Consider the following 26,086-nt stretch of genomic DNA (forward strand, 5'->3'; position numbering starts at 1 on the left):
GATTACCTGGGGGCAAGACCAGGCCAGTCTTATTCACCAGGAAAGAAGGTTACGGGTTGATGGATTTGATGAATGCTGTAAGACATTTCTCTACCTGCTCTCACTTATACCAGGAAATTGTTCCACCATCAGCAAGTATTTATTTATTGGGCATCTAATTTTGTGCCTGCACAAAATTAAGCATAGCCTCCTTAACATATTCAGTTCTCATGGGAAAGAAAAAAACTAATTATTCATGACCATTTATTGTTCGGATGTCTCAGAAAAGCTTTCTCCCCACCCATTGCAGGGAATCACACTCCACCTACTTTTCTTTTAGGAATTATCAGGCTCTTCTCCCCTTTCCCCAGAGTGTTGCCAAAATCACCTTTTGCATTAGTATGACAACCCTGCTTAGCACCACGGGTCCATGCTGAACCCTGGACTCAGTCTGGACCCATCAGGGTCCTTCTCCCAGATATTTGCACTGGATCCTGAACAATGACATGTAAAATGTGGGAACTATGAGCTTTTATGCCCTTCCATGTGAACTGAACAGCAGAGAAAGCCACTCTGTAGCCAGAGAGAGGCTGCTGTTGCTGGTCTTGAGTTTGCAAATCTCCTGTCTCAACCTCCTAAGTCATTGAGATTATAGGCATGTGCCTCCGTGCCTGGCCATTTTCTACCTAAGTGAGTTAGAGTTTTAAAAAGAGAGTCCTCATTAATAGGAGTCTTAGAAGAACTGATTATAGATAAGATGGGGGAGCCTGTCTGGTCCTCTGGGGGGCTAGTTAGCCTTTCCTTTCCTATAGGATAGACTTTCCATCTTAATTTGCCCTAATCTTTTTTTTGGATTCTTATATAAAACTTTTGAATAAAAGTTCTAGGTTCTGTTCTCTTAATTAATAGTGTTTTTACATAAGTACCTTTTTCCTGATCAAAGAAATGCTCCTAGAGGAACATTTGGTTACTGGGGAACCATGAAAACTTCAGGTTTCCTCTCTTCTTATGTAAAAATGAAGGATTGAAATAAAAAGTCTAAACTTACAAGAAAGGTGTATATAATTTTTGTTCTTTTTGAGTTACTGTCCCCCCTGACCCCCACCATGTTCTTAAATTCTTTCAACTCTGCTTTCAGGTACACCTGTGCTCTGTGTCTTAGGGGCCTCCAAATACATTTGTTCATTCCAAGGTTTTCTTCAGAGTTCTGTTTATTTATTTATCTTACTCTGTGGAGATGGCATATACTTGTGATTATCTAAGAAAATTCACAGGCACAAAGCAAATTTTTAAAATTACGTGTAATATGCATATTCAAAGTCATACAGTTCAACTGATAATATTCCAACACTGGAGACAACAAGTACTGACCATATTTTATTCAGGGTATGGGGCCATATGTCCAGGATTTTCTGAGGTTTAAAAACTATAAATGATCTAAAAACTATTTTCTTTAGGACTTATTTGTTAGACACTTGTTTCTCAATTCTGATACTTACCAGAACAAAAGTGAGAAAAGCAATAACAAAACATGTATTCACACAATTTTTTTCTTGAGTCAATGAAATATTGTATCTATACACACTAAAAAGACAAGACCAAAATAAATATTTTCTTATCAATTTCAACATCAACTTTTATTGTGATCAAGAGCTCAAACATCCGTTAAGTCATTTTCAATAAAATATATTGAGTTCATTATTCATTTTATATCCTTGCACATGAAGGATAAAATCTCTGTTCAAGAAAATGATCTATTTATTCAACCCTTTTCTTTCTTTTTTTAATTGCAAAAGATATGGAATACTTTATGTATTTGTCTCATCCTTGAGCAGAGAAGCTATATTAATCTTCTCTATAGTTCCAATTTTAATATATGTGCTGATAAAATGAGCCAACACTATATATTTTCAAGATATACATAATTTTATCTGTCAATCCTGAACTAATAGTTTTGAGTTTTGGCTTTAGTTCAAATTTAGAGTGCGTATCTAGATATTTCGGGATACAAAATCTGCACTTGAATTAGAGGTATCTTCTGGCCCTTCAGGTAAAGGAACCCTGAATTCCATCCTTTATGTTATAGGTGCATGTTAGTTGTGGGTTGTCTTACCTGGAACAGTCGGGTCCTGTCCAAGCTGAGAGACAGTGGCATCGGTTTGGCCTTACACATTTTCCACCATTTAAGCAGGAAGAATGGCAAATAGCTGAGTGAAAAATTCATAACATTAATTTCATTAATACTTGGAAACTTTAAAGAAGTCTCACAGGATAGGATTTGTGTCTACTTCCTGCAGCAACCACCACTAAACACTGTTTGTATCATCCATTTCTACTTGACCTTGCAATCTTAGGCAGTACCACCTCCCCTCTCCCCACATCAAGCTACTTAATTTAAGCCCCAAGTTAAGTTCTACCTACTTGTTGAAAGTCCACTGACTTTTGTCTTCTTTAATCTTTTTATTTATGCCAATGGTCTGGCACTTTGATTGCTTCGCACTATAAATTTGTCATATGCTAAACCAGATTGTACAACTCTTGAAGGAGCTGGTTTTACACTCTATGATTGGTTGAGTGATTAAGTCAGACACCAACTCTTAGGATAATAAATTGGGCACATGGATTATCTAAAATAACATATGACTCCATTTATGTATGATGTGTCAAAAGGCAGTCTACTATCATGTATAACTAATTAAAACAAATAAAAAAATAACAGATGATTCATACACACTTTGCGTTGGCTGGGAGTCTCATTTTATGGCTTTTATCAGCTTTAATTGGAATTACAGAAGCTGAAGTAGGGTTAAAAATTAACCACAGAAGAAACCCTCAGAGAATAACTAAAGATTTATTGCATTAGGTATCTTTCTCACAAATCTGAAGTTTGGTAAGCCCTTTCCTGGATGAAAAACTCATCTTTGGTGATATATAAATAAATGTCATTTGTCTAGTTGTTCATTCAAAGTATGGGGGAAATGCTTAAGTAAGTACCAGCAAAGGGTGGAGAGGACAAGGGAGGGCAGAAGTGAAACATCAGCCTTTCCCCTTGAGGAATTCTCTGGGTAAGTTAAAGAGCAATAGCAGGCCTGAAGAATGCACTTATTTGCAATTTAATAAGAAAAGAAATGATAAAATAAATAGGACTAAAACCAGCGAAAATAAACCCCAATAATCTAAAATCAACTCTCCAAAGTTTCTGCTTGCTGATATAAGAAAACATTACTCCTTTTTGGGGGAACCCTGAGTTAGTGGTGCCTGGCAGTCCTAATTAATTTGTCATTATTTTTATTTCCCTGTTGAAAAGCCTAACAACTTCTTCCTTTCTGAAAATGTCAGGGTTCCATTCTGGGTTACCTTCTCATGCCACATATATTCCACAGTCTTATTTTCTCCCCGCTGAATGCTTTTCATGGATGACTTATGAATCCCTATCTTCAATCCAGCTGTACCTTTTGGGAAACTACATTATCACACAACGGCCTACTCTTGAATTTTCACAGAACACCCCCAAAACTCAGTAGGCCCTTCCTCTGTTCCTCACTTAACCCCCTCCTCCCCTTCACGCCTGTGTTGTCTCCTGGTTTCTGTGGCTCAGTAAATAACACCACCTGCCACTCCTGGGACCAGCATGCTTGACTCCTCTTGGATCTTTATCCCCACAGCAGATCTGTAACCAAGTAACATTTATGCTCCTTTTCTCACTTTTCTCAGATCCACCTTTTCTCGGTTATTGTTTTCCAGATTCATTACTTCTTTTGTATTCTGCTTCTATTTCCTTCCAACTAATCTCCTGTTTTAAGTCTTGCTTTCTGCCATTTTCCACAGTGTTGCCCACAGCACTTCTTTAAAAGAAAATTTGATCACATAATTTTCCTGCTTAAAATCCTCTTTGCAGCTTCTGAACTTGCTCATGACAAGTTCCAGTGTCTGAAAGCCTGTTCTATTTTAAATTTGACCCACAGAGGAGGTGGTATAAACATTTGTACTGGAGTGTCAGAGTTCATACCTAACAAATAGAGGAAGCCTTAGTCTTTTGACAGTTGCTTAAATTTTTAGAACATTAAAAAGAAAAAAAAATCCTGTCGTTTTAAACTGTTTTATTTGACCTTTATGGAAATACCTATTATATTTGGGCACTACACTGTGCACTGGGGATATAAAGACGACAAAGAAATATCTCTGCCCTCAAGTGGCTATAATCTAGTAGGGGCCAGGATAGATAGATAACCAAGCAATTAAACAGAAGTCAAAGCAGACTAAATGCTGTATTTCAGGTAGGCAAGGGCTATAAGGGGACATGCTTGTCACCAACCAACTGCAGTTTTTTACTATTGTCCATGATAAGGAACCATCTCTTCTGAAGAATTTTATTCCCACCTTTACAGAAGTCATATTTATTTATGACTTTGTTTTTTTTTCTAAATAGTAATCAAAAACTTAGTAATTTAGCTTTATAGAGATTAAAATAAAATTTCGGAATCTCTGCATAACATCCACTCTATAGGCTGCGAAAGAGTCAGCAAAGGTGTTATTCTTATGCTATTTTAGGGCCTTTTCTTTTTCTTTTTTCCTTTTTTGTGGTGCTGGGGATCAGAGAGCTGGGCACTGTACCCCTGAGCCACCCCTCTGGCCCTGAGGTTGCTGTTTGGCACAGGCCCCCTGAAAGGTGTTTTTTCCAGGCATTGATCCAGTTCAGTGTCGAGACCATCATTCCAATGACGGTTTTGAGAAGTCTGAGAATCTTTGGGAACCTTTTGTTCCAACACCTCCTCTGAGCCTCACTTTTACTTGTCCATGTTGGGCTTCCGTGGGACCAAGCCACCGAGAAAATAAACTGTGAAAGGAAGCCTACCTGTATGACAGCGGGACCCAGTCCAGCCAGGTGGGCAGTCACACTGATACGGGGCCACACAGCGACCCCCATTCAGACAGGGAAGAATGCATATTGCTAAAAGAGAAGGGAATTTAAAAATATTTGACCAAAATGCACATGCTCTGATAGGTTCAAGTAATCAAAAGACACTTTGCAGGCAGAGTGAAACCTTACACGACCTAGTAGAGAATCTTCCTGTTTGTGTTCTGCATACTAATGACAATCACTGGGAAAACACAATCAGGAAAGGAAGTCTGGATCCTGAGCCAGATGTAATGACGCTCATGCCAAATGCACTCTCTGGGTGCGGACACGCTGTAATCAATGTCTGCTAAATGCTTTGATTCCTCTCTTCACAAAATAAGTGGAATGATCTTCATTTACTATCATTTTAAATTTCCATTACAAATTATGTTCAATGCTCTAAGACGGTTTGGCTGCCTGGTGGCTCTTCTTGAACTAAAAGTGTGAATGGAAATCAGATTATACTGTAGGCTGCTGTTTGCAACATTTTAGTCCAAAGGGGACAGTTTGCCCTTTATTTTCTAGGAGCTGAGGCCTAATGGTGGTAGAAACAGATCTCTCCTACATCTTCCACAGCAATCATACTTCCTACTGGAAGAGACAGAATTTATTTAAAAGATGTGAGATTGTCTGTTGTCTTGCTCCTCACAGTGCCGTTGTCTAATCAATAGAACTGGCATCACCCAGAAGTTGCCTAGAAGTGGGGTCTCAGGTCCCAAGCCAGATCCACTGAATCAGAATCTGCATTTTAACAGCGTCTTTCAAATAATTTATATGCACATTCAATCCTGGGAAGCCTTGTCTCTCCTTGGTCTCATGCAGAAGGACACACATATGCTCAGCCAGGCCTGTTATTGGGGTGACCCAGAGTAAATGTTCCTCAAGTTTTTGGACTCTTGGCATTATGGCAGGTTAATTCTGGGGGCTCCAAGTAAAAAGGAATGATTGAGGAAAAAGAGAGGAAAAATACGATGTCTCTTCTTTCTTAGTCATTGTAAGAATACTTGCTAGGGTGAGTTGTCAGCAGCCATAAATTTATTTCCATCATACATTTCCCCTTATAAAGTAGTTGAAAAAAAATCATGCTTATTCAGTTCCAGAATCTTATAAAATGCCTGGCCTTTAGAAGAAACTTATATAGACCCATGACCATTGTATTAATGACTCAGCATGGGTTACCTACACCCTTCGCACTGAAACACAAAATCATTCTTAGATATTAAGATATTGAAACACAGTGCAGTGGAGACATTTAAAACAAAGATATTTAAAAACATTTAAAGCCAATTATTTACACTGCTCTGGAAGTTGAAAATCCAGCACATTTTTGTAAGGATCAAAACTTTATATTGATCAACCAAGTACTGCGTAGATTAAGAGTGGCAACTTTCCTTCTTTTCTTTTAAATATTTTTTTAAGTTATAGACGGATGCAATATCTTTATTTTGTTTCTTCATTTTTATGTGGTGCTGAGGATCGAACCCAGTGCCTCACATGTGCAAGGCAAGCGCTCTGCCACCGAGCCACAACCCCAGCCCCTCCTTATTTTCTTAATCAGGAGCAACTGTTCCTAATGACAAAGAGTGAATGTTGGGTGACAAATATTCCCTGCAAAGTACAATGTTTTGCAACGCCACACATTTCTACTGCCTTTAGCAGCAACTGGCATAGTCCATAGCAGACCTGAGAAGAGGGAAGAAGGCCAGGAGAATCCATCTTCCAAGAAGACTCTCGGAAATGTGTGCCAAGAGGCATGTGAAGATGACAGGTGGATCTTAACACTGCATTTTCAAGGTCATTAACAATCCAGATCATCTGCAGATCTGTGGGCGTGGTGGATGAGCCCCGTCACTCAAGTCAGGTCTGCTATGAGGATTGACGCCAATCAGTTCCTCCCAATAGTGCAGCCGGTTTGTAGGAACTCCCCCTAAATGGGCAGCTTGCAGGCACAGCATCAGAACTCAAAGTAAGATCTGAGGACAGACTTACGCTCTTCACAGAGACGCCCCATCCAGCCATCTGGGCAGGAGCAAGCATTTGGGCGCTGGCAGACACCTCCATTCTGACATGGGAATCGACACACAGCTGAAGGGAAGCAGAGAGGGTCATAACTCTAGGGAATTATGGAGGGGTGATAGTCAGAAAATAAGACTGCACATTTATAATTCATCACGTTTCCTGGACTCAGGCTTTCAGGAAGAGCAAATAAAACTAAATCTCAAGAGGTGATTTCAATATATGGAGAAGTGTGACATTTTATTGGCTGTTACCAGAACAGTCTTCCCCCTAGCTTTATTGACGAATAATGGATAAAAATCGTGTCTATTGAAGACTTACGACTTGATGTTTTGCTAAATGCAGACATTGTGGAATAACTACCACAATCAAACTCATCATATTTGTCTCCTCACATAGTTACCACTGTCTTTCTTTTATTTTCCTTTCTTTCTTCCTGATGAGAACACTTAATGCCTAGCCTTCTAGCAAATTTCAACTATACAATACAGTATTGTTAACTAGTCACACTGCTGTGCATTAGGTCTCCAGAATTAATTCATCCTGCATAACTGAAACTTTATACCCTTTGAGACCAACATCTCCCCATATGCTCCCGCCCCACCTAGCCCCTGGCAACCGCCATTGTCGCCTTGTTGTAGAGTCTGACTCTTTTGGAGTCTACACAGCACTGAGCTCAGGCAGCGTTTTTCTTCCTGTGCCTGGCTTATTTCACTTATCATAATGTCCTCAGGTGTGCCCATGTTATTGCAAACAAGAGAATTTCCTCCTTTTTTAAGACTGAATAATACTCCACCCCACATTTTCTTTATTCATTCATCAGTTGCAGGTTGATTCCACAGCTTGGCTGTTGTGAAGAAAGCTGTGGCCACTGAAATTTTGAGTTTTGATCATTCCTGGCAGAAATCTCAGACCCAGCTCACCTAGACATTCTCAGCCTTCCCTGGTGCCATGGCTTCGGGTGGCTCCATGGAGTTCAGATGCTGTGGTTTCCTCTGCCTGGATACTATTCTCTTTCTTCCTTTTGCTCTAGTCCTTTCCTGCTAAAGTCTTCTCCCTTTTCAAGATCAAGTTAGAAGTCTCTCTCTCTCTCTCTCTCTCTCTCTCTCTCTCTCTCTCTCTCTCTCTCTCTCGGAAGCATTCCCTGTCTTGTTCTCAATTCCCAAGCAAACAAGTCATGGCTTTCCTCTTCCTCATTTCCCAGGACTGAAATTTAAAAGACCTTCCCTGTGTGTATGAGTGACAGTAAATCACCTATCCCACTCCGGCAGGTATCTGTGTACTCTCTTCCTACTTATTTTTCTACTTATCTTTAAATGATGATCAAAATGTCTGGTACAGGGATTTGCATTTTTTAAATGCATTTTTGTTGAAAAAAATTTCTCTGATTCCCCACCCAATGGATTCGGGAGGCTGGGTGGCCTTTCTCTTGTCCCAAAAACATTTCCCAGGGTTTTAAAAAATTAGGTCTGAAGTCTCAGTTGCATCTAAATCAAATCTGGAGACCTTCTCACAGCCTCCAGAGTAGTGGATACACTTTGGGGATTGAGTTAAGCCATGTGAGAGGCAGATTTGGCTCTTTACAGTGGGACAATCCCTGTGCACTTGGGCTGCCCTGGGCATGGGCTGTGAATCCCAAGCTAGCCTGGAGCTGGCTCCACGGGGTTAGCAGGCAAAGTAGCTTCCACAGGGAGGTCCCACAGCCTCTGCTAATTGTAGGTGGAACATCTGGTCTTTTTCCAAAGAAGCTTCAGCAGTGTTCTCCCAGAGCAGGGCCTGTGGTGCACAGGGAGCCACCTGTCACATCCTTTTCAGGTTCTCCTTGGGGCGGGGGGGAGTGCTTAACCCAGGGGGAACCAGAGTTATCTGTGTCTTGGGTCCAAGAATCACTTCTCAGTCCTGAATCACTGGCCCTTCTGTATCCTGTATATTCAGCTTCTGCCAGCTACTGTCTCTGTATCCAGCAGACAGGGCTCCAAGGACTTGAGATCCAGGAGGAGAGAAGCAGCAGTCAGGGTGCAGGTGGGCAGGAGGCAGCAAGGGGTGTCTTTCAAGGTGCAGATCAGAGGATAGACACGCACATTACTGAAGCTGCTCTCTTGGGGACAGGGAATTCATGGAGTGAGACTGGGGTAATTATAACCCCTCTAAGACATTCTTGGTCATCAGTATCTTCTCTCTCTCTTTCTCTCTCTCTCCATCTTTATTTAAAAACCTTTGCTTTATTACCTCTCCAACTAACCCCAAATAGCCCAGTGTCAATCAACTAGTCTGTAGCCTGTACTAACTGAATCCTCTTCCCCTTCCCTCCAGCCCAAGTTCAAGAGTGGTTTACCCTAGCTTTCATCATCTCTCCACCTTTTCCTCATTCTTCAAACCACAGTAATCTGACTTCTGCTCTCAACACACCCTTCAACTGCTTGAGCTTACTCTCTCCCGTCTTCCCAAATGTCGGATTTAGTAGGTGTGCTTTGGTTCGCTAGTCTTTCCTAAGTATGAGCCACGGTTGGCCATTGCTCTTCTTTGAAAAAAAAAAAAAACAACCTCACTTCCTTTGGATCCTAGGCTGCTACTCTCTTCTGGTTTTCTTTCACCTTGCGGGCTCCTCCTTCTCATGTCCTTCCTTTTCTTGCTGACCTTAAGGGCTCATGTCCAGGGTCTGTCTCATCCCTGGCCTTCCCACCCAATATTTTTTTCTGGTGTATGTGTGCCCATAGATATAGATTCAAAGGATACAAAGTCACAGAGAGGATGAACAAGTCAAGAGAGCTAAAGTAGAATACCAAGTCTACAGGTGATAATATCCTACTGTTTTGGAGACTTTTGCTTAAATAAGTAAATTTTAGCACTTCTTGTCACAAAAAATGTATACTATGTGAAATAGTGGGTATGTCAATTTGCTTCAATATAATGACTTTTGCTACCTATATTTATCTCATGATATCATGTTGTGTAATTTAAATATGCACAATAATATTTTATAAACGAAAGTATAGAAAACCCTGATATACTTATCTGGCTCTCGTATGTATGATTCTAACACCATTTGTGTGTGTGTGTGTGTGTGTGTGTATAAGAAATACATATATAATTGATCTCTGTATATATATATGCTAGAGATTTCATTTGTATATTATATTCAATATACATACAACATAAATCCAATTCGGGAAAATGCAAAGTACAAATAAATATTCCATTCTATATTTCCTCTTTGCTTCAATTCAGAATGCCTTTCCCTGAATAATGGCTTTAAGACTAGATCAGGTTTTGACTTCCCTGTTAAATCTTCCCAGATGCTCCCCCACCCCCACCTCCCTGCCACAAGAAAGGCCAGTTTTGACCACACGGGGCTCTTGGAGAAAGCTTAGTATATCTCTCTGTCATACTCTGTACCACATGGTTTTCACTTTTTGTACGATGGATCTATTTTGGCCCAGAGCAGTTGTTCCATGTGTGAATAACGCCTCAGAGAAACACAGAGCTGGCCTGAGAGGCTTTGCTACAGAAGCAGTTCCAGGGCTCGGGTGGAGGATGAATATTATAGGCTCAAGATAGACAAAAAGAAGCTTAGGTAGTTCTGGGAATGTGGTTAGGAAGGTTTTAGTTATTTGAAGGAGTCAAGGTAGGAAGGAACAAGGTAGTTTATAGGATGCAGGGGAGATGTCCCTTCCAGAATATTAAAAAATAACTCACTATCTTATTTATTTATTTTTAAATTGTACACAATACCTTTATTTTGTTTATTTATTTTTATGTGGTTCTGAGGATTGAATCCAGGGCCTTACTCATGCTAGACAAGTGCTCTACCATTGAGCTACAGCTCTAGCCCAGAGCTGAGTATCTAAAGCAAGCACACAAACTTCCTTTTGACTTCTGACCTTAAGTGAAGCAGTACCTACACCTGAGGAGAATGTCTTCTGCAGCCCCCTCCAAGGAAGGTTACACATTCTCTTCCATGTCCTGGGTTGTGATCTCATTCTTCACTGTTGTTTCTACATAATTAATGTCCTTTCTCCTCCAATGAACCTGCCTCTTTTGAAGTTCATGCTGTTCCCTCATTGACTTCCACAATTCTCCCTGAACACCCAACTCTTTTAAGGACTTTGGCATTTATACTCCAAATCTATATCTGACCATTGTCTGCATGGACAACCCACATAACAACTTGACTATTTGTGTAGTTTCTTGGTTACCACTGACTTGTTCACTACCATCATTCTTCACTTTGAGTAAATATTTGTAGAATTGGTGAAATTATTGTGATTTTCAAAAAATCATATTATATTTGTGTACCACATCACCTTTTCCCATTCTGTAGGATTTCGAACATGGAATCTGAGGATTCTTTGTGTCCACTTTCAAGCACAAAACATAACATTAAGGAAAATGACCCAACTGTTAAGAGAAAGTTTAAAGCCCAGGGCAAAAATAAAGTAGTATGCAAATTAATTATTGGTCATATCAGACTATCATACACATTTCCCTGCAATTTCACTAAGACATAACCCAACATTTCCTTACCTCTGCAAGTAGGGGGTGATGTCCATGTTCCATTTTCCAGGCAAACGCTCCTTAGGGAGCCCACAAGCATGTATCCACTAAAGCAGGAGTATGTGATCATGTCGCCATATTGATAATGTACGCCTCGTGCAATAGCATTTTCTATGTGAGTCAGAGGCCCACATGAGATTTCTATAGGGAGACAAGACAACAATTAGGTCTGTGGCACTAACCCAGACTGGGAACACCACCCTCATCTTCAAGTCCAAATTAATTTAAAGAGCAAAGACAAAATACATAAGGAAATATTTTCACTTCCATAATATGTAAAATACTAGGAACTGAAAGAACATGTTGCTGTTGTTTAGAATGATTAGATGTACAAGGTCAAAGGGTTTTTCCCCCTCTGATTCAAATGTTGAAGTTGGTGCCAGGGATTGAACCCTGGGGCATTTAACCACTGAGCCACATCCTCAGCCCATTATTAACGTTATATTGAGAGCCAGGGTCTCGCTAAATTGCTTAAGGCCTCACCTAAGTTTCTGAGTCTGGCTTTGATCTCACAATCCTTCTGCCTCAGTCTCCTGAGCCACTGGGATTATAGGAGTGCACCACCACACCCAGCAAAGTTGAGCTATTTTAAAGTCAAGAAAGAAATCTGCAGGAGACCAACAACAAACTCTTATAACTCACCCAAGAGGTGTGTGCAAGACAATGTTAAAGCAGAATGCTTATCAAATTAGAAGAGGAAAAATAGCAGGATTGTAGTCATAGTGATTGTTGTCAGAGTGAAGATCATGAATTTCAGTGCTACATATCTCATCAGGAATGTGCTGGGTTACAGTTGTTACACCCCTGTAATCCCAGAGACTTGAGAGACTGAAGCAGGAGGATTGCAAATATGAGGCCAGCTTCAGCAATTTAGGGAGACCCTCAGGGCCTGTCTCAAAATAAAAAATAGAAAGGGCTGAGGATATAGCTCAATGGTAGGTGCCTCTGGGTTTAAACCCTAGTATAACAAACAAACAAACAAGCACATTTCTAGACTTTCTGGCTTATGAATCTGCATTTTACACACTCTCTCTCTCTGGGTTTCTCATGTACACCAAGTTTAAATCATTGATGTGTAGGGATAAATACCAGAGGTTGGTGAACACAATGAGGAAGTTTGCTCCTCAGGGTAAGGAAGGATATTTGGTTCTAAGCCAAAGACTTTACGTCTAATAGAAAATGCAAGAGAGGATTGAGGATAACAAACAATAGTAGAAACTGTCTCTTCTCCAAGGCAACCCCTGACCCTTTCAAGAATATTGAGGAATAATTAAGCATGCATGGAAGGAACATTTGTAACAAGAGCACGTCTCTTCTTGCTCTTTCTTTCAGCGGCCTGAATGGCTGTCTGGGGAGCCAAGACCAAGGTGAGGATATGTGGGCAGAATGAGGCCACTTGGCCTGCTTTCCTCCAGGCTAGTGGCTCTAAACTAGACTAGAGGACCCATGAGAAACTCCAGCTTATGCATACTTAGTTCTTCCCATTTCATTAGAGGTAGGTTTTTGCAAGCTTTGGGGACCTGAATCCCAGTTAAATGCCTAGCCCCACATTTATCTGGAGTAAAAAAAAAAATCAACTTTGGAAGGCTAGGTAAGCTACCAGTTGAAAATTCAGGGTCTTGGGCTATTGGGTATCTCTTCCTATCTGGAGATATTGCTAACACAGTATACACCTATTTATTTATTCTTGGAAACAAACCCATAAGATAGGTATTACTGGTACCATTAACAAACAGAAGTGCCAGGACTCTAAGGAGGTAAGGCACTAGGCAGAAGTTTTAAGGATAGAATTCAAACTCAGGTTTTCATGTGCACATTTCTTATCTCGTTAATTGGGGTGCGAGTGCTCTGAGGATGGAGACCATTAAGGGCAGAATACAGTCCTATACTCCAGAATATATTCCAGAGCCTTGCATATGGTTCAAACCAGCGAGTATTTTTATTGATTGCTGTTGATGGAATAGTGGGGCTAGGAAATGCATATTAAGAGATGTCAATGTCATCTGTTATCACAAGGTAGCAAGAGATACTGCCAGACTGTGGCGTGTAAGGCCACATCATGAATATATCAATATGTTGCTAGCCCAGTGTTTTTCAAACTGTGCTTCCTGGACCAATAGGATTGGAAACACCCAGGAACTTGTTAAAAATGCAAATTCTCAGGTCTCATCCCAGACCTACTGAATCAGAACCTACAGGTGCGCCCCCAGCAACTTGTGTTTTAGAAAAGTTCTCTAGGTGGTCATGATGTAACATAGGTCTAATTTTGAGAACTGGCATGGAACAATTTCGATACATATCCATAAAGCACTTGTGGCTTACTAAAGGCTAGTTTGGGGACAGTGTGAAAAAAATATATATTTTAAGTTTAATTTCTTGCTTATTTTTAGAAGACTACACTTTGAAAATTTGCTCAGTAATTCCTGGTCAGGTAGGTTTTAGCTTAATTCTGAAACCTTTTTTTTTGGCTTGGTATTTAAAGATTTTTTTCCTAAATTTTTAAACATTCATTCAGGAGATGCTAACCAGGATAGCACAGAGATCTAAATATCTACAGTCAAGTTACTTGATTGCAAATACCCTCACAAGGATGGGAAAACATTCCATGCTGAGGGAACGCTCTGGGCTCCACCTGCGGCGGACTTACTTTCACATTTGGCACTTGTCTGTGTCCAAGTCTCGTCGGGGTTACAGGTTATGATGCCGTGGCCATGGAGCAGGAAACCTTCCCTGCACTTGATAGACACATTCTGATCAACAAAAAACTCCTTCTCAGAAAGCACAGCATTCTCAGGAATCACAAAAGGGACAGGGCATGGATTTGCTGTTAAAAAGAAAAGAAAATGCTTACTGATATATTCCCTCTTATTTCTTTAAAGGCAGAGTAGAGTCCTGCAGAAGATGGGTCCTCAATGATGGCAATATGAGTTTTAAAAAATATAAAACTTCAGGGGCTGGGGCTGAGGCTCAGTGGTGGAGGCTTGCCTTATACACGTGAGGCCCTGGGTTCGATCCTCAGCACCACATAAAAATAAATAAGGAAAATAAAGGTATTGTGTCCAACTACAACTAAAAAATAAATATTTAAATAAATAAAATAAAAAATATTGTGTCCATCTACAACTAAAAAACATTAAAAATAAAGTATAAAACTTCAAATATCACTTGAAGACTCCCTTTGAATCCACATGACACATGAGAGTATTTGTAAAGATAAAATCAGATAAGATCTGAAAACACCAAGTTATTAAACTTCTAATGTAAGGTCCCTACAAGTCTAAGACAGTCAATTAGATCAATGCCTGAAATTATGGTCCACAACATTATTTAAGATTTCTTTTTATCAGCACTGGGGAACATTAAGTTATACTAAAAATCCAGGGGTACATCAAATATTCCCCTAAAATGTAAAGACCTATTAAGAACACAGAGTAAATTCATCCCACTATCACTTGGCCTTCTTTCACTCAGCGTCTTTCAGAAGGATGGCACCACAGAATCATCAGCATTTCTGTGTGAGGTGAACATGACTTTAGACGCACACTGCTGTGAGCAGAAGATCAGAACTTAAACTGGGGAGTTTGCAAGCCTCATTTATAAAGATGGATTCATTCCTATGGGTCTGAAGAAAACGCAGGAAATGACAATGGGGCTGAGCTTGCTCAGCGCACCAGTGTGACACACATTGCAACACTTATTCCAAGCCCTATGGTTTTCTGATTTTAAATGGGCACAAAATAAGTCCTGGTTAGTGACATTGCTTCCACTGAATCTGAAAGGCTCAGTTCTTGCATTATGATTTTTAAACAGTAACCAGAGCGCTCTCAACTTTTCTCTTATTTATGAATTATTTTCATTCAGGTGATTACATTTATATATAATAAAGTATATATAAATTTATTATTTATATATACTTTATTATATTAATATTTTACTTCAAACATATTTTCTTTCTTTATCCTTTTCCTATCTCTAATAAAATTCATTATACATTTCTGTCAAAAATTTCTTCATGAAATTGCACTTTCTCTTGGTGCCTTGAACTTGTAATCAGACAAGGAATCTGATAAAAGCTCACTCTTAGGATGTTTTAGATAACACCAGCAGATTTTTTAAGAGACCCCATAAAATTTGGTTTAAGAATCACAGATTGCTTTCTCTTAGCCAATCTCAGTTATCAGTGGAGTTTCCTCTACATTTTAGATGTGCAGGATGCTAATTATGAAGCCGAATCTCATTAAAACCTCCCTAAAGTCAACACATACGTTTGCAATGAGGAATTGGGTGGCTCCAAATTCCATGTTGAGTGCAGTGTGCCTCAGCGGACCCTTCAAGGCTGTAGCCTCTGCGGCAGGTGTAGACAATGCTGAGTCCAGCTGTTCCATTTTCCATGTCAGCCTTCCCGTTAAGGAACTCAGGTGGGGCTACACACCTGGACTCTGAAAGGAAGAAGAAAAGTCTTACATTAAATACTTCTTCACATCCTCTTTCCTTCTTTTTGCTGTAGTTTGTTAAAGGTATTCAAGGATAACATCTATAAAATATTGAAGCCTACATATACAAAACAAGATGATACTTATTGATGGAGGGGAAAAAAGCACATAATTAAAGAATGCTATTTTATCTATTTTCTCCATCGGTCTTTATGTATATAGTTAATAATGCTGGGTTAGTGGGGTTTGAATAAGCAGGTAGGTGAAATAGAGTAATTTCATGTGTTAAGTTGTTACCATGGTCAAGAGCTTTCCATACAAAAATAACCAAGCTTATTTTTTTAAAAATATATTTTTAGTTGTTGATAGACCTTTATTTTATTTATTTATACATAGTGCTGAGAATTGAATCCAATGCCTCATACATGCCAGGCAAGTGTGCTACCTCTGAGCCCCAGCCCCAGCCCCAGCCCCTCAAGCTTATTTTGAATAATTCTTAGAATGTAAGCCTAGATAAATATACAGGATGTATATTTATCTGTTATATTTGAATATCAGCTAAATAACAAATATGTTTTCAGTAGAAGTATATCTCAAATATCATAAGGGACACATTTATATTAAAATCATTTTCAACTGAATAAAATTTAAATTTAACTTAGTGTCCTATGTTTCTTTTCTCTTTTGAATCTGGTAACCTTACTTAACAGTAATTCTGAGATTATCTCAACCGATAGTTGAAGAAAAGTGAGTCTCAGAGGGGTTAAAAAACTTGGTCATAATACTTGTAAGGAGGGATAAAACATAAATTTATTGGATAGTAAGTATTGAAAAGAGGTAACCATGAACTTGGGGGAAACTGCATTTTAACACTAATATTAATGTTTTATATGGCTTTTAGGGCTATGCAAACTTCATATACTGTTGAGATCTCATTATAAAGGATGATTTTGCATCAGTGAGAAATGTTATTACCAGGATTGTGCTACAAGGAACACAGGGTCACCCTCCCTAGAATCTTAAAAAATGGATTTGAATCCTAATTTTATAATTCTTGTGGAGTTAGAGGAGGTGGTTTAGACCAGCTTCCCTCAATTTAAAATGCATATTATTGTTCCTGAGAAGCTTTTATGCTTAGGGCCCTATCCCAGACAAAATGAATCAGAAGCTCTGTGTAGTGGTGGGCTTCTGGTATTTTATTTTATTAAAAACTTGCCAAATAATTCTACTGCTAACTCAGAATTAAAGGTCCCTGAAATGATACTAGCTGACTTTTTTTTTTTTTTTCCATACTGGTGAGTCTTGTGTGTGCTGAGACCAGGTATCTTAATTTTGGCTGTTCTTCGGAATCACCTGGAGATCTTTAAAAGGTATAGATGGTGGGTCCCAACCTCAAAGATTCTAAATGAACTATATAATACCAGAAATTTTCAAAGCTCTCTAGGATATTCTAAAATGCTGAAGTCTAAAAACCGGAGGCCAAAGGCAATGTTTCTCAAACTTTAATATGCATGTGAATCCTCCAGGGATCTTGTTAAAAATTTGAATTTTGTTTCAGTAGGATTGGGGTGGGACCTAAGATTCTGAAGTTTGAACAGGATGCCAGGTGCCATTGATATTGCTAGTCTGTGGGCCACAGGTTGAGAAGCACTAGTCCAGGATATCCTACTGATTTGTATGGGCTTCTCTGAGCTCTGATAACAGATACCAACAAATTTAATAATTTAGTAAATTATATAAGGCTCTTACAGATCAGATTGCTCAGTATGCATACTGAAATACTGATATTTTATATGCTTGGGGAGAAAATATGCAAGGAAATGTATCAAAATACTAATAGTTTTTAACCCCTAAGTGGTGGGATCAAAAGCTGTTTCGTTTTGCTTATTTGTGTTACCTAATTTCTTGAAATTAACTTGTATGATACTGATAATTTAGGAAGAAGTAAAGAAAGCCCCAGGGAATAATAAGATACATACACGGTTTTCTATTACTGTCTCGCATTTCTGAGATGAAAATTCTGCAAACCATAGTCTTTGCAGTTTGAGCTAAATTGCAAAATGGATACTGCCCCCTCCAACACCATGAAGTTCTTCAGTGCCAGGTGTACATGATTCCTTTGCGTTCTGCACCTCCCTCCTCCATGCATACATACACACACTTTGGATCATGAGCAATTTATATAAAAATGCCATTATCAGGAATGTCCCAAGTGCCAGATGAATGCTGCATTTCTGTGACTTGAGAGGATACTCACTATTTAAAAAATGTTTTTCTCTATAATCTTTATCCAAGATTTTTAGAACTAAAAGCAGTCATTATTCTCCACTGAATTACTTCCATATAATAATATAATATTCCTTAAAAGGCTTACCTGTCCCATATACACAAAATTATCTTATTCACCTACCTCTGAAAATATCGTTGAAACTACCATAAATAAGGATTTAAGTTCCTGGAGTCCTAGCACCTGCTCAGCCACTGACTTGATGAGATAGTGGGCAGACCACTTGTTTCTCCTAACCCCCACTGGCTCATTTGTTAGTCAGAGAGACTGAAGTGGATCATCTAAGGGGGCCTTCCAGCTTGAGAATCTGACAACTCCACCAGAGAAAAACAAAAACAAAAACTTGCATTGGTTTAAAATGACTGTCTCTAAATATATTGGCTTTTTTTTTTTTGGTAGAGGAAGTACATGAGCCACAGATTGGGAAAGAAGTCATGTGGATTAAACTAACTGTTGCCAAATAAACCTGGTTGTTCTCATAAAATGAGTTAATTCAACATTACATACATATAAACTGAAAAATCATTTATTTGACAGATATCCCAGCACTTAAAGAAAGATGCCTGTATTGGCCATTACTGCCACCAAGAAGCAAGAGCTCCAAAACTTCTTCTAATTGTGCCTGTTTTGGGGGGAAACCCCCACCCCAAAATACAAATCAACACAATAATTAATTAGTTCCCAAACAAAATGTTTTCCATTTCGGAGCCGGGGATCTTGTATTTTACTCTAATTAATCACCAATCTCTGCTTCAGTTTTTGGTCCTTTTATTGATTCAGTGTCCTTGAACAAAAGCCCATTAAATATTCTCATACCGTTGATGGAGTTGGTTCAAAAAATTTTAAAAAAAATTTTAAATTACAAAACTGATATATAAAGAAAAACAAAGCCACACCATTACCTTGTGTCCTCAGTATCATTTTCGGGAATATGAAGTGGCATCTAACTTACTTTGGCAGGTTGCTGCTCCTCCACTCCATACTTTGTGTTCCTGACACACGCGTTCTCTGTTCCCCTGTGGATCAGTGGAGAGGGGTCACCAACAAGATCAAAACTCCGTAATAGGAAGATGACAAGGGATTGCAAAGCTAGCGTGGCTATTAACTTGAATGGCTCAACACTGGAATGCTAACTAAATCTAGCAAATGAATATAGGGAAAGGAGTAGCTTTAGATTCCAAAAACCTATTTGTCAAGTTACTTCAAGATTCATCCCTGGAAGACTAGTGTAATTAACTTACATACAACTGGGCTTCCCCTTCCACTTTAAATCACAGCTAATTATAATCTATAGCAAAGACTGATGTAGACTGGGTTAGAAAGGCCCAAGAAGTATATCTGCTTAGTATATTTAAAAAAATACTTTGAATTGTATGTATCTTTCCATACCTGAGAGGTATAGCAAGGGTTATGAGATACCATATTGATATGAGGATTGAGTTTTTCAATAGTGTAATTTATCTGTTTAACATCAGCTTACCCCATTGAGGATCCGTGCATTTAAAATTTTAAATATTCTGGATAAGGTCATTCTAAAATTTTCTCCCTGCCTTCTGAAATATAATTTTATTGAAAAATTATTTAGAATTGTTATCTGAATACATTTTTCAATATCCTGTAGCCCTTGAGGACTACAGGATAGGTACAGGATAGGTTGCTGGCTCCCTGCAGTTATTAAGCTAAAGTTCTGTTCTTTGATTCCTGAGTATAATTTCTATATTTTCTCTGCTTCCCAATTCTCTATAATATCTTGCTATAATCATTTGTGTTCCTAAGGGTAACTCCTTTTCCATGCATTAAGTTCCTAATATACTATGGAATAGTAAATAAATAATCATTTATAATATTACATGTTAAAAAAAGGCTGGGTTCTAAGTAATATTTTAAGGGGTTTGACTTTAAGTCAAGTTTATGAACTTCAGCACATTCTATAATATTTTTTTCATTGCATAGAGACTTTACATATCATATTATTATGAAACTGTGTTCTAGGGAAAAAAAAGACATTTCCCTGTAAACACCAGCAAGCTAACCCTTGAATTCAAGGTCAATCTTATTTCATCTGAGCCCCGCCCTCTCCCACCACATTATTTTGAAGCAAATCTCAGACATCATCAAATAATTTAATAGTAATATTTTCAGTTTGAATCTCTAAAAGATAAGGGTTTTTATCAATCTATCCTTACATTATTACCTTATTTTTATTCTTATTTTTTAACCTTTTGAGGAAATAAAACAAGATTCATAGAAGCCTGGTTCCAGCTTTCATGGACTCATCTTATGACATTTCCTTAATTGCATGGTCAGAAAATAATGGGTCATCCTACACAAATTTAACAGGCTGCTGGCAATGAATACTTCTGCAAAAACTATATTTAAATTCACCTATGAAAAATAAAGACATGGAAGAAGAATTTCCTGAAAAACCAGATGACAGTCTTATGTTTTGTAAGTTGGTCTTTTAAATGGCAATTTTGATGCTAAGATAATGTTTTCAGCAAAATTAATTGTGGTCCTCCCACTAAACCAAACAGGGATACCTAAGTACTGCTGATGGGGTTTTAATATTATAACCAAGAGGGATCTGAAGAAGAAAGATGGTATTTGGTTAGGAGTGCTCTGATATGGCTATCTGGCTTCTTTATCAAGAATTTACCAATCTATATGAACTCACTGTTTTGCGAAATCCCAACTTTGCCTGCCTAAATCCTTGTTGTCACCTCACCATAGCGACAGGTGTCTTTGTTGCAAAGTGTGGTCACCAGCAATCCAAACATGTTTCGATGTTCAATTGAAGTCACAGTAGGGGTTTGTGGTTGGAAAACTGACTTCCTCTTCCTTAAACATAGCTTTCATTTTTTTTTTATTCAAGACATTTTGCTTCTTAAAATTCTATGTCCCCTTAACTATTTCTAGGTAAACATTAGAGTATATATAAGGCAACAAAGTATAATAGGATCTTTTAGGAACAAAGTTGGTGAAGTCAACTTGGGCTAATACTAAAAATATTCCCAAGTGTATCAGAAAAACAAATTAATTCTAGTTAAACAATTTGTTTTCTTACCTCTAATACATAGCCAGGTTCACACTGATACGTAATTGTGCTTCCAAAGGTGTATTTAGTGCCAACCACAAATCCATGTTCTGGACTTTCAGGTTCCCCACAGGAAACTGGGTTGCAGGATTCGTCAGAAATTGGTGGATCCCAGGAACCGTCAGGCTAAGTAACAAATAAATTTAGGTTGTCTTCAGGAATTAATACATAAGTGGAGAAGTTTACAAATATTGGTATGTGGCAGAATAATTCCCAAAATGACAGTCAAAAGAGCCTAGAATTTAGTCCTACTTTTTAGGGCTATTATTTGTAGCCCTAAAAAGCACACACCAATTATCAGATGGTCTTCACCATCATCAGCATTTTTGGACATTTCTTAAACAGATAAAATAAGTATTTTCTTCTTAATATAATCCATTCAAAAATCAAGAACACCAATCTCTATGATTTCATGATAAGACATGAGGACTGAATGGCTGATATAAATATTCCAAGATTTCTAACTAAGGCACCTTATATTTCATATGATTCCACATTTTCATTAAAAGTTTATGAGGACTGGCAGCCTTTAGGTGGGCTGCTCAAACTTTAAAAAGACAGTTTTCTTTTCTCCATTTCAAGATGAATACTTGAAAATATTCTATCATTATTTTGAAGGGGTCACTTAGTAAAAAATTTTTTCTTTAAATATTCTTTTTTTAAAAGTACTTTTTTTTTAGTTGTAGATGGACACAATGCATTTATTTATTTATTTATTTATTTACTTACTTACTTACTTACTTACTTGTGTAGTGCTGAGGATCAAACCCAGTGCCTCACATGTGTTAGACAAATGTTCTACCACTGAGCCACAACCCCAGTCCCACAGTTGTTTTCTTTGAAGATTGATAGTTATTCTCTTGCTGACTGTGATACAGTGTGTGTCTATTTTTTTTGTAGTTGTAGATGGACAGAATGCCTTTATTTTAAAAGTTTCTTTTTATGTGGTACTGAGGATCAAATCCAGTGCCTCATGCATGCTAAGGCAAGAGCTCTGCCACTGAGCTACGGCCCCAGTCCCCGATTTTGTCAGAATAATTCATTAGTCATTCATTTTTCCAACGCTTGTGATTTTTTTTCTTACAGTATCCACTTCTGACTCATTTTTTTTCTGTTCCATTCATTTTTCTTTCTTTAACACCAATATTACACTGATGGGAAGGATTTTTGTTTTTTTTGTGTTTTGGTTTTGGTACGGGGGATTGAAATCAGGAGTATTTTATTACTGAGCTACATCCTCACCCCCTTTTTTATTTTTCACTTTTATTTTGAGACAGGATCTCTCTGAGTTGCTGAGGCTGGCTTCAAAGTTGTGATTCTCCTGCCTCAGCCTTCCAAGTCATTGGTATTATAAGCATGGGTCACTGTGCTCAGCAAGTTCTGAAATTCTTAACATGTCTTAATCTGACAGTGTTAGTCTTCCTTCAGTATTAATTTTTAAAAATTTGTATTGATCTCTTTATATATTTATTTGTCCTACAAACTATAGAATCATTTAATTGCCTTGTAATAAAATATTTCTAGGTACTAATATAATCGTATGCAATTTATGCATTTAAAAACTTTGAGACCAGAAAATTAAACCAAAACCCAGTTAGGCAAGGATGAAGGTCCCATTATGTATGAGGAAGTAATGAAGGTTTTCAAAAATAAAATACTGGGGAAAAAAAAAAGAGTCACCAGGATCCAGGGTATCCAGGGAACCGGGGGACTACTCAGTTGTCCATACACCCAAACCTGGAGAACATCACTTTGATTCCCTTAGTCATGGAGGGACTCTGCTTGATTCAGACAGTTCTTGCAAAAAAGCCTCCTCTCAATGTGGGCATAGGGGTGCATGCCTGTAATCTCAGCAGCTCCAGAGGCTGAGGCAGGAGGATTGTAAATTCAAAGCCAGTCTCAGCAACTTAGTGAGGCCCTAAGCAACTCAGCAAGATGCTGTCTCAAAACAAAACAAAACACAACACAAACAAAACAATAAAAATAAAAAGGTCTGGGGATATGGCTCAGTGGTTAAGTGCCCCTAGGTTCAGTCTCTGATACCCCCTCCCTCAAAAGTCTCCCCTCAAAAATTTTAGCTGTAAATCTAAGTAAGATCTTCTAGAACTAAGCGAAATTTGAGAGCATGGTAACAATGGGAGTCATTTGACCTGTTCCCTGTGATGATTTTGCTTTTAGGTATGGTAGCAATCAATCATTAAGTATGCATAACTTACAAATGGAAAAGTCAGAGAGAATAAAATAATTCTTGAGTTCCTGCTACATTTTAGGCTTGTACTAGAAACTTCATATACATTAAATAATTTGATACTTTCAATTACCACAGATTTACAAAGAAAACAAGCTGGAGAAATGTAAGGTCATAGAACTTATTAATGTTCCAATGGAGACCAAAAAAAAAAAAAAAAAAAGAGTCTATGGATACAAATCAACCACTATCTTTGAAAAGATCATTGTTTGCTGAAACAAACTCATGCATAGTTTCCTTGCGTTGTCTGGCTTCTCACAACCACCATACAAGATGTGTATTGTTATACACATTTCAAATAAGGAAACTGAAGATCAGAAATTTTAAGGAACTTTAAGAAAGTTCAAACAAGTCATGAGTAGCAGAGGCTGGATTTGACTCCAGTTGGCTGTCTGCTTCCGTAGACTTTGGGCTTTCTGCTGAAACTGAAAACATTTGGCATGACCCACGGTTCCTTTTTATATGACACTCTTTTGAGCAAAAAATAAACCTCAAAGCCCCAACCCCCAAAACCAAAACTAAAATCATTATGGTTAACTTGTCACAAATGTCCTGATACAGGTATTTTAACACTTCACCTAACTTAAGTACTTATAAGTTTCAAAATGAGAATGTTGGGAGGAAAGATACATTATTTTATTTTATTTTACTTTTTAACCAAGAAACTTCTTAAAACCTTTAATGTAAATGAAAATGTGAGGCATCCTTTCTTCTCAGGACAGGAGACTGCACATTTTATCCTGATGACATATAGATGTCTAGAAATTTGATTTACATGTTCCAATTAAGATAGTCTTACCTGACATGTCGATACGTTAGCTCCCTGATAGGCATACCCTTCTACACAGGTCACAGAAACTTGCTTATTCACACTGAAGTCTCCTCCATGAACAAGTATGTGTGTTGTGTTTGAAGGCAGAAGACACTGTTTAGGACTGCAGGAGATTGTCTCTGGGAACCAATGACCATCTTCCTGGCAGGTAAATGTATCTATATCTGTATCCATTATATAACCTTCTAGACATCTGCAATGGAAATGCAAGAATAAATGTCTTTAAAAAAGCACAATATAGTTTCTGACCTATTTTTGGATTTAAGAAGCCATTATAAGGCTCAATAGACATTTAATGTGCTACATCAAAACTGATTCAAGGGCCAGGGATGTGGCTCAAGTGGTAGTGTGCTCGCCTAGCATACGTGGGGTACTGGGTTTGATTCTCAGCACCACATAAAAACAAAATATATTGTGTCCACCTAAAACTAGAAAATAAGTACTTAAAAAAACTGATTCAAATGTCAAGTGGATAGCATTGCCATGAAAAAAACATTATTATAGCAATGATAGTCAGATTAATCCTTAGCTATGCACATTCAAGATTAGCTAAGGCTAAAGTTTCTTTAAATGTTGATGTTATTTTTCTTCACTGGGAATAATAGCATTATTAAATTTATTTTTATTCTAAAAGCAGCTAAGAGTTCAAGAAATTATAGACAAAGTTCAAATAGACTCATCTATTGGTAAAAGTATAACATAATTAATACTTACTGAGCATCTGCTTTGTGCTAAGTATTGTTCTAAGCTCTACGTAGGACATTTCTTTCAATTCTGATTATTGGGTATTATCATGTAACTGCAGTATTAGTGTTCAAGCTCAACTCAACCTAGCTCTCATACTTTCTATGATTTTTAAAATTCGCATTTATTTATTCAATAAGTGTTTACACAGCCCTTGGTAAATTCTCATCACTGTACTAAATGCTGTACAAATAGCAACTCGAATTCTAATGTCACCCTTAGGAGTAGTGCTATGATTATCTTTATTATCTTTATTCCCATTTTGCAGATGATGAAATTTACACCAGAGATCAAGTGGATTGCTTAAAGCCACATGTTGATGGAATGATTGGGCTGATTACCTGCCTCCTATCAAGCTCAATAGTAAATCTATTATTTAGAGGGACTGTGGCTCTGCAGTCCATACTTTTACCATGATTCTAGACTGTCTTTTAGATTAAATGATTTAATTTATTAACATTTATTCCTAGATAACATTCTAAAAATTTCACAAATTGCCAGCATAGTTAGGTGTCAGAGGTTTTACAAATGCATAGGGATTTAATTATCAGATATTAAGTAAGGATCTGAAAGATGATGTAATCAACATCCAACAGGGAACAAAAAGCAGGGAAGTCTTGAGAGGCAGGTGGCACTGTGGCTTCTCAAGATACTTTGACTCACTAACATCCAAATGGAAACTTTAAAATGTGGTTCCAAAGCAAGGAATAATAGTTTTTTTTTTCTCTTCAGTACATTATCCACTACTCCTCAGCATCATTATCATCTCAGCCCCCTCTTGGAGCTACTGATTGCTGCATTTATAACGTGGAGCTAAGATTCCACAACAGAATGCTTAAGAAGAGTTGCTGAATTATTAGTCAAATCCAACACAAGAATACATGGAGGCTCATCCATAATTAATTCAGAGATGTAAATAAAATTTAAATTGTTTTAGAGGCTTTCAATACATTTGAACATTTTAGTTATTTGTTCCCAAACCTAATTCACAAATTAATT

At 37.9% G+C, this 26,086-nt stretch overlaps 1 protein-coding gene and 1 non-coding gene across 2 annotated transcripts in view; both read right to left on the minus strand.

The window, feature by feature from the left end:
• Positions 1 to 26,086, minus strand: part of Svep1 (sushi, von Willebrand factor type A, EGF and pentraxin domain containing 1) — a 177,261-nt gene that overhangs the window by 731 nt on the left and 150,444 nt on the right. Inside the window, exons 39-47 of the mRNA XM_046451540.2 lie at positions 24,311 to 24,536; positions 21,234 to 21,389; positions 19,122 to 19,185; positions 15,715 to 15,888; positions 14,097 to 14,273; positions 11,420 to 11,590; positions 6,869 to 6,964; positions 4,835 to 4,930; positions 2,093 to 2,186 (exon numbers count right to left, since the gene is read on the minus strand). Of these exons, the coding sequence (XP_046307496.1) occupies positions 2,093 to 2,186; positions 4,835 to 4,930; positions 6,869 to 6,964; positions 11,420 to 11,590; positions 14,097 to 14,273; positions 15,715 to 15,888; positions 19,122 to 19,185; positions 21,234 to 21,389; positions 24,311 to 24,536 (1,254 nt within the window). The remainder of the gene's footprint in view (positions 1 to 2,092; positions 2,187 to 4,834; positions 4,931 to 6,868; positions 6,965 to 11,419; positions 11,591 to 14,096; positions 14,274 to 15,714; positions 15,889 to 19,121; positions 19,186 to 21,233; positions 21,390 to 24,310; positions 24,537 to 26,086) is intronic.
• LOC124097541 (U6 spliceosomal RNA) lies at positions 1,772 to 1,874 on the minus strand. Its single transcript, XR_006853276.1, has one exon. It is a non-coding gene; the product is annotated as a U6 spliceosomal RNA (small nuclear RNA).

The sequence above is a fragment of the Marmota monax genome, unplaced genomic scaffold, assembly GCF_021218885.2.
Source record: "Marmota monax isolate L192 unplaced genomic scaffold, Marmota_monax_Labrador192_F-V1.1 WCK01_AAM20220418_F8-fsc00020, whole genome shotgun sequence".
Classification (NCBI taxonomy): domain Eukaryota; kingdom Metazoa; phylum Chordata; class Mammalia; order Rodentia; family Sciuridae; genus Marmota; species Marmota monax.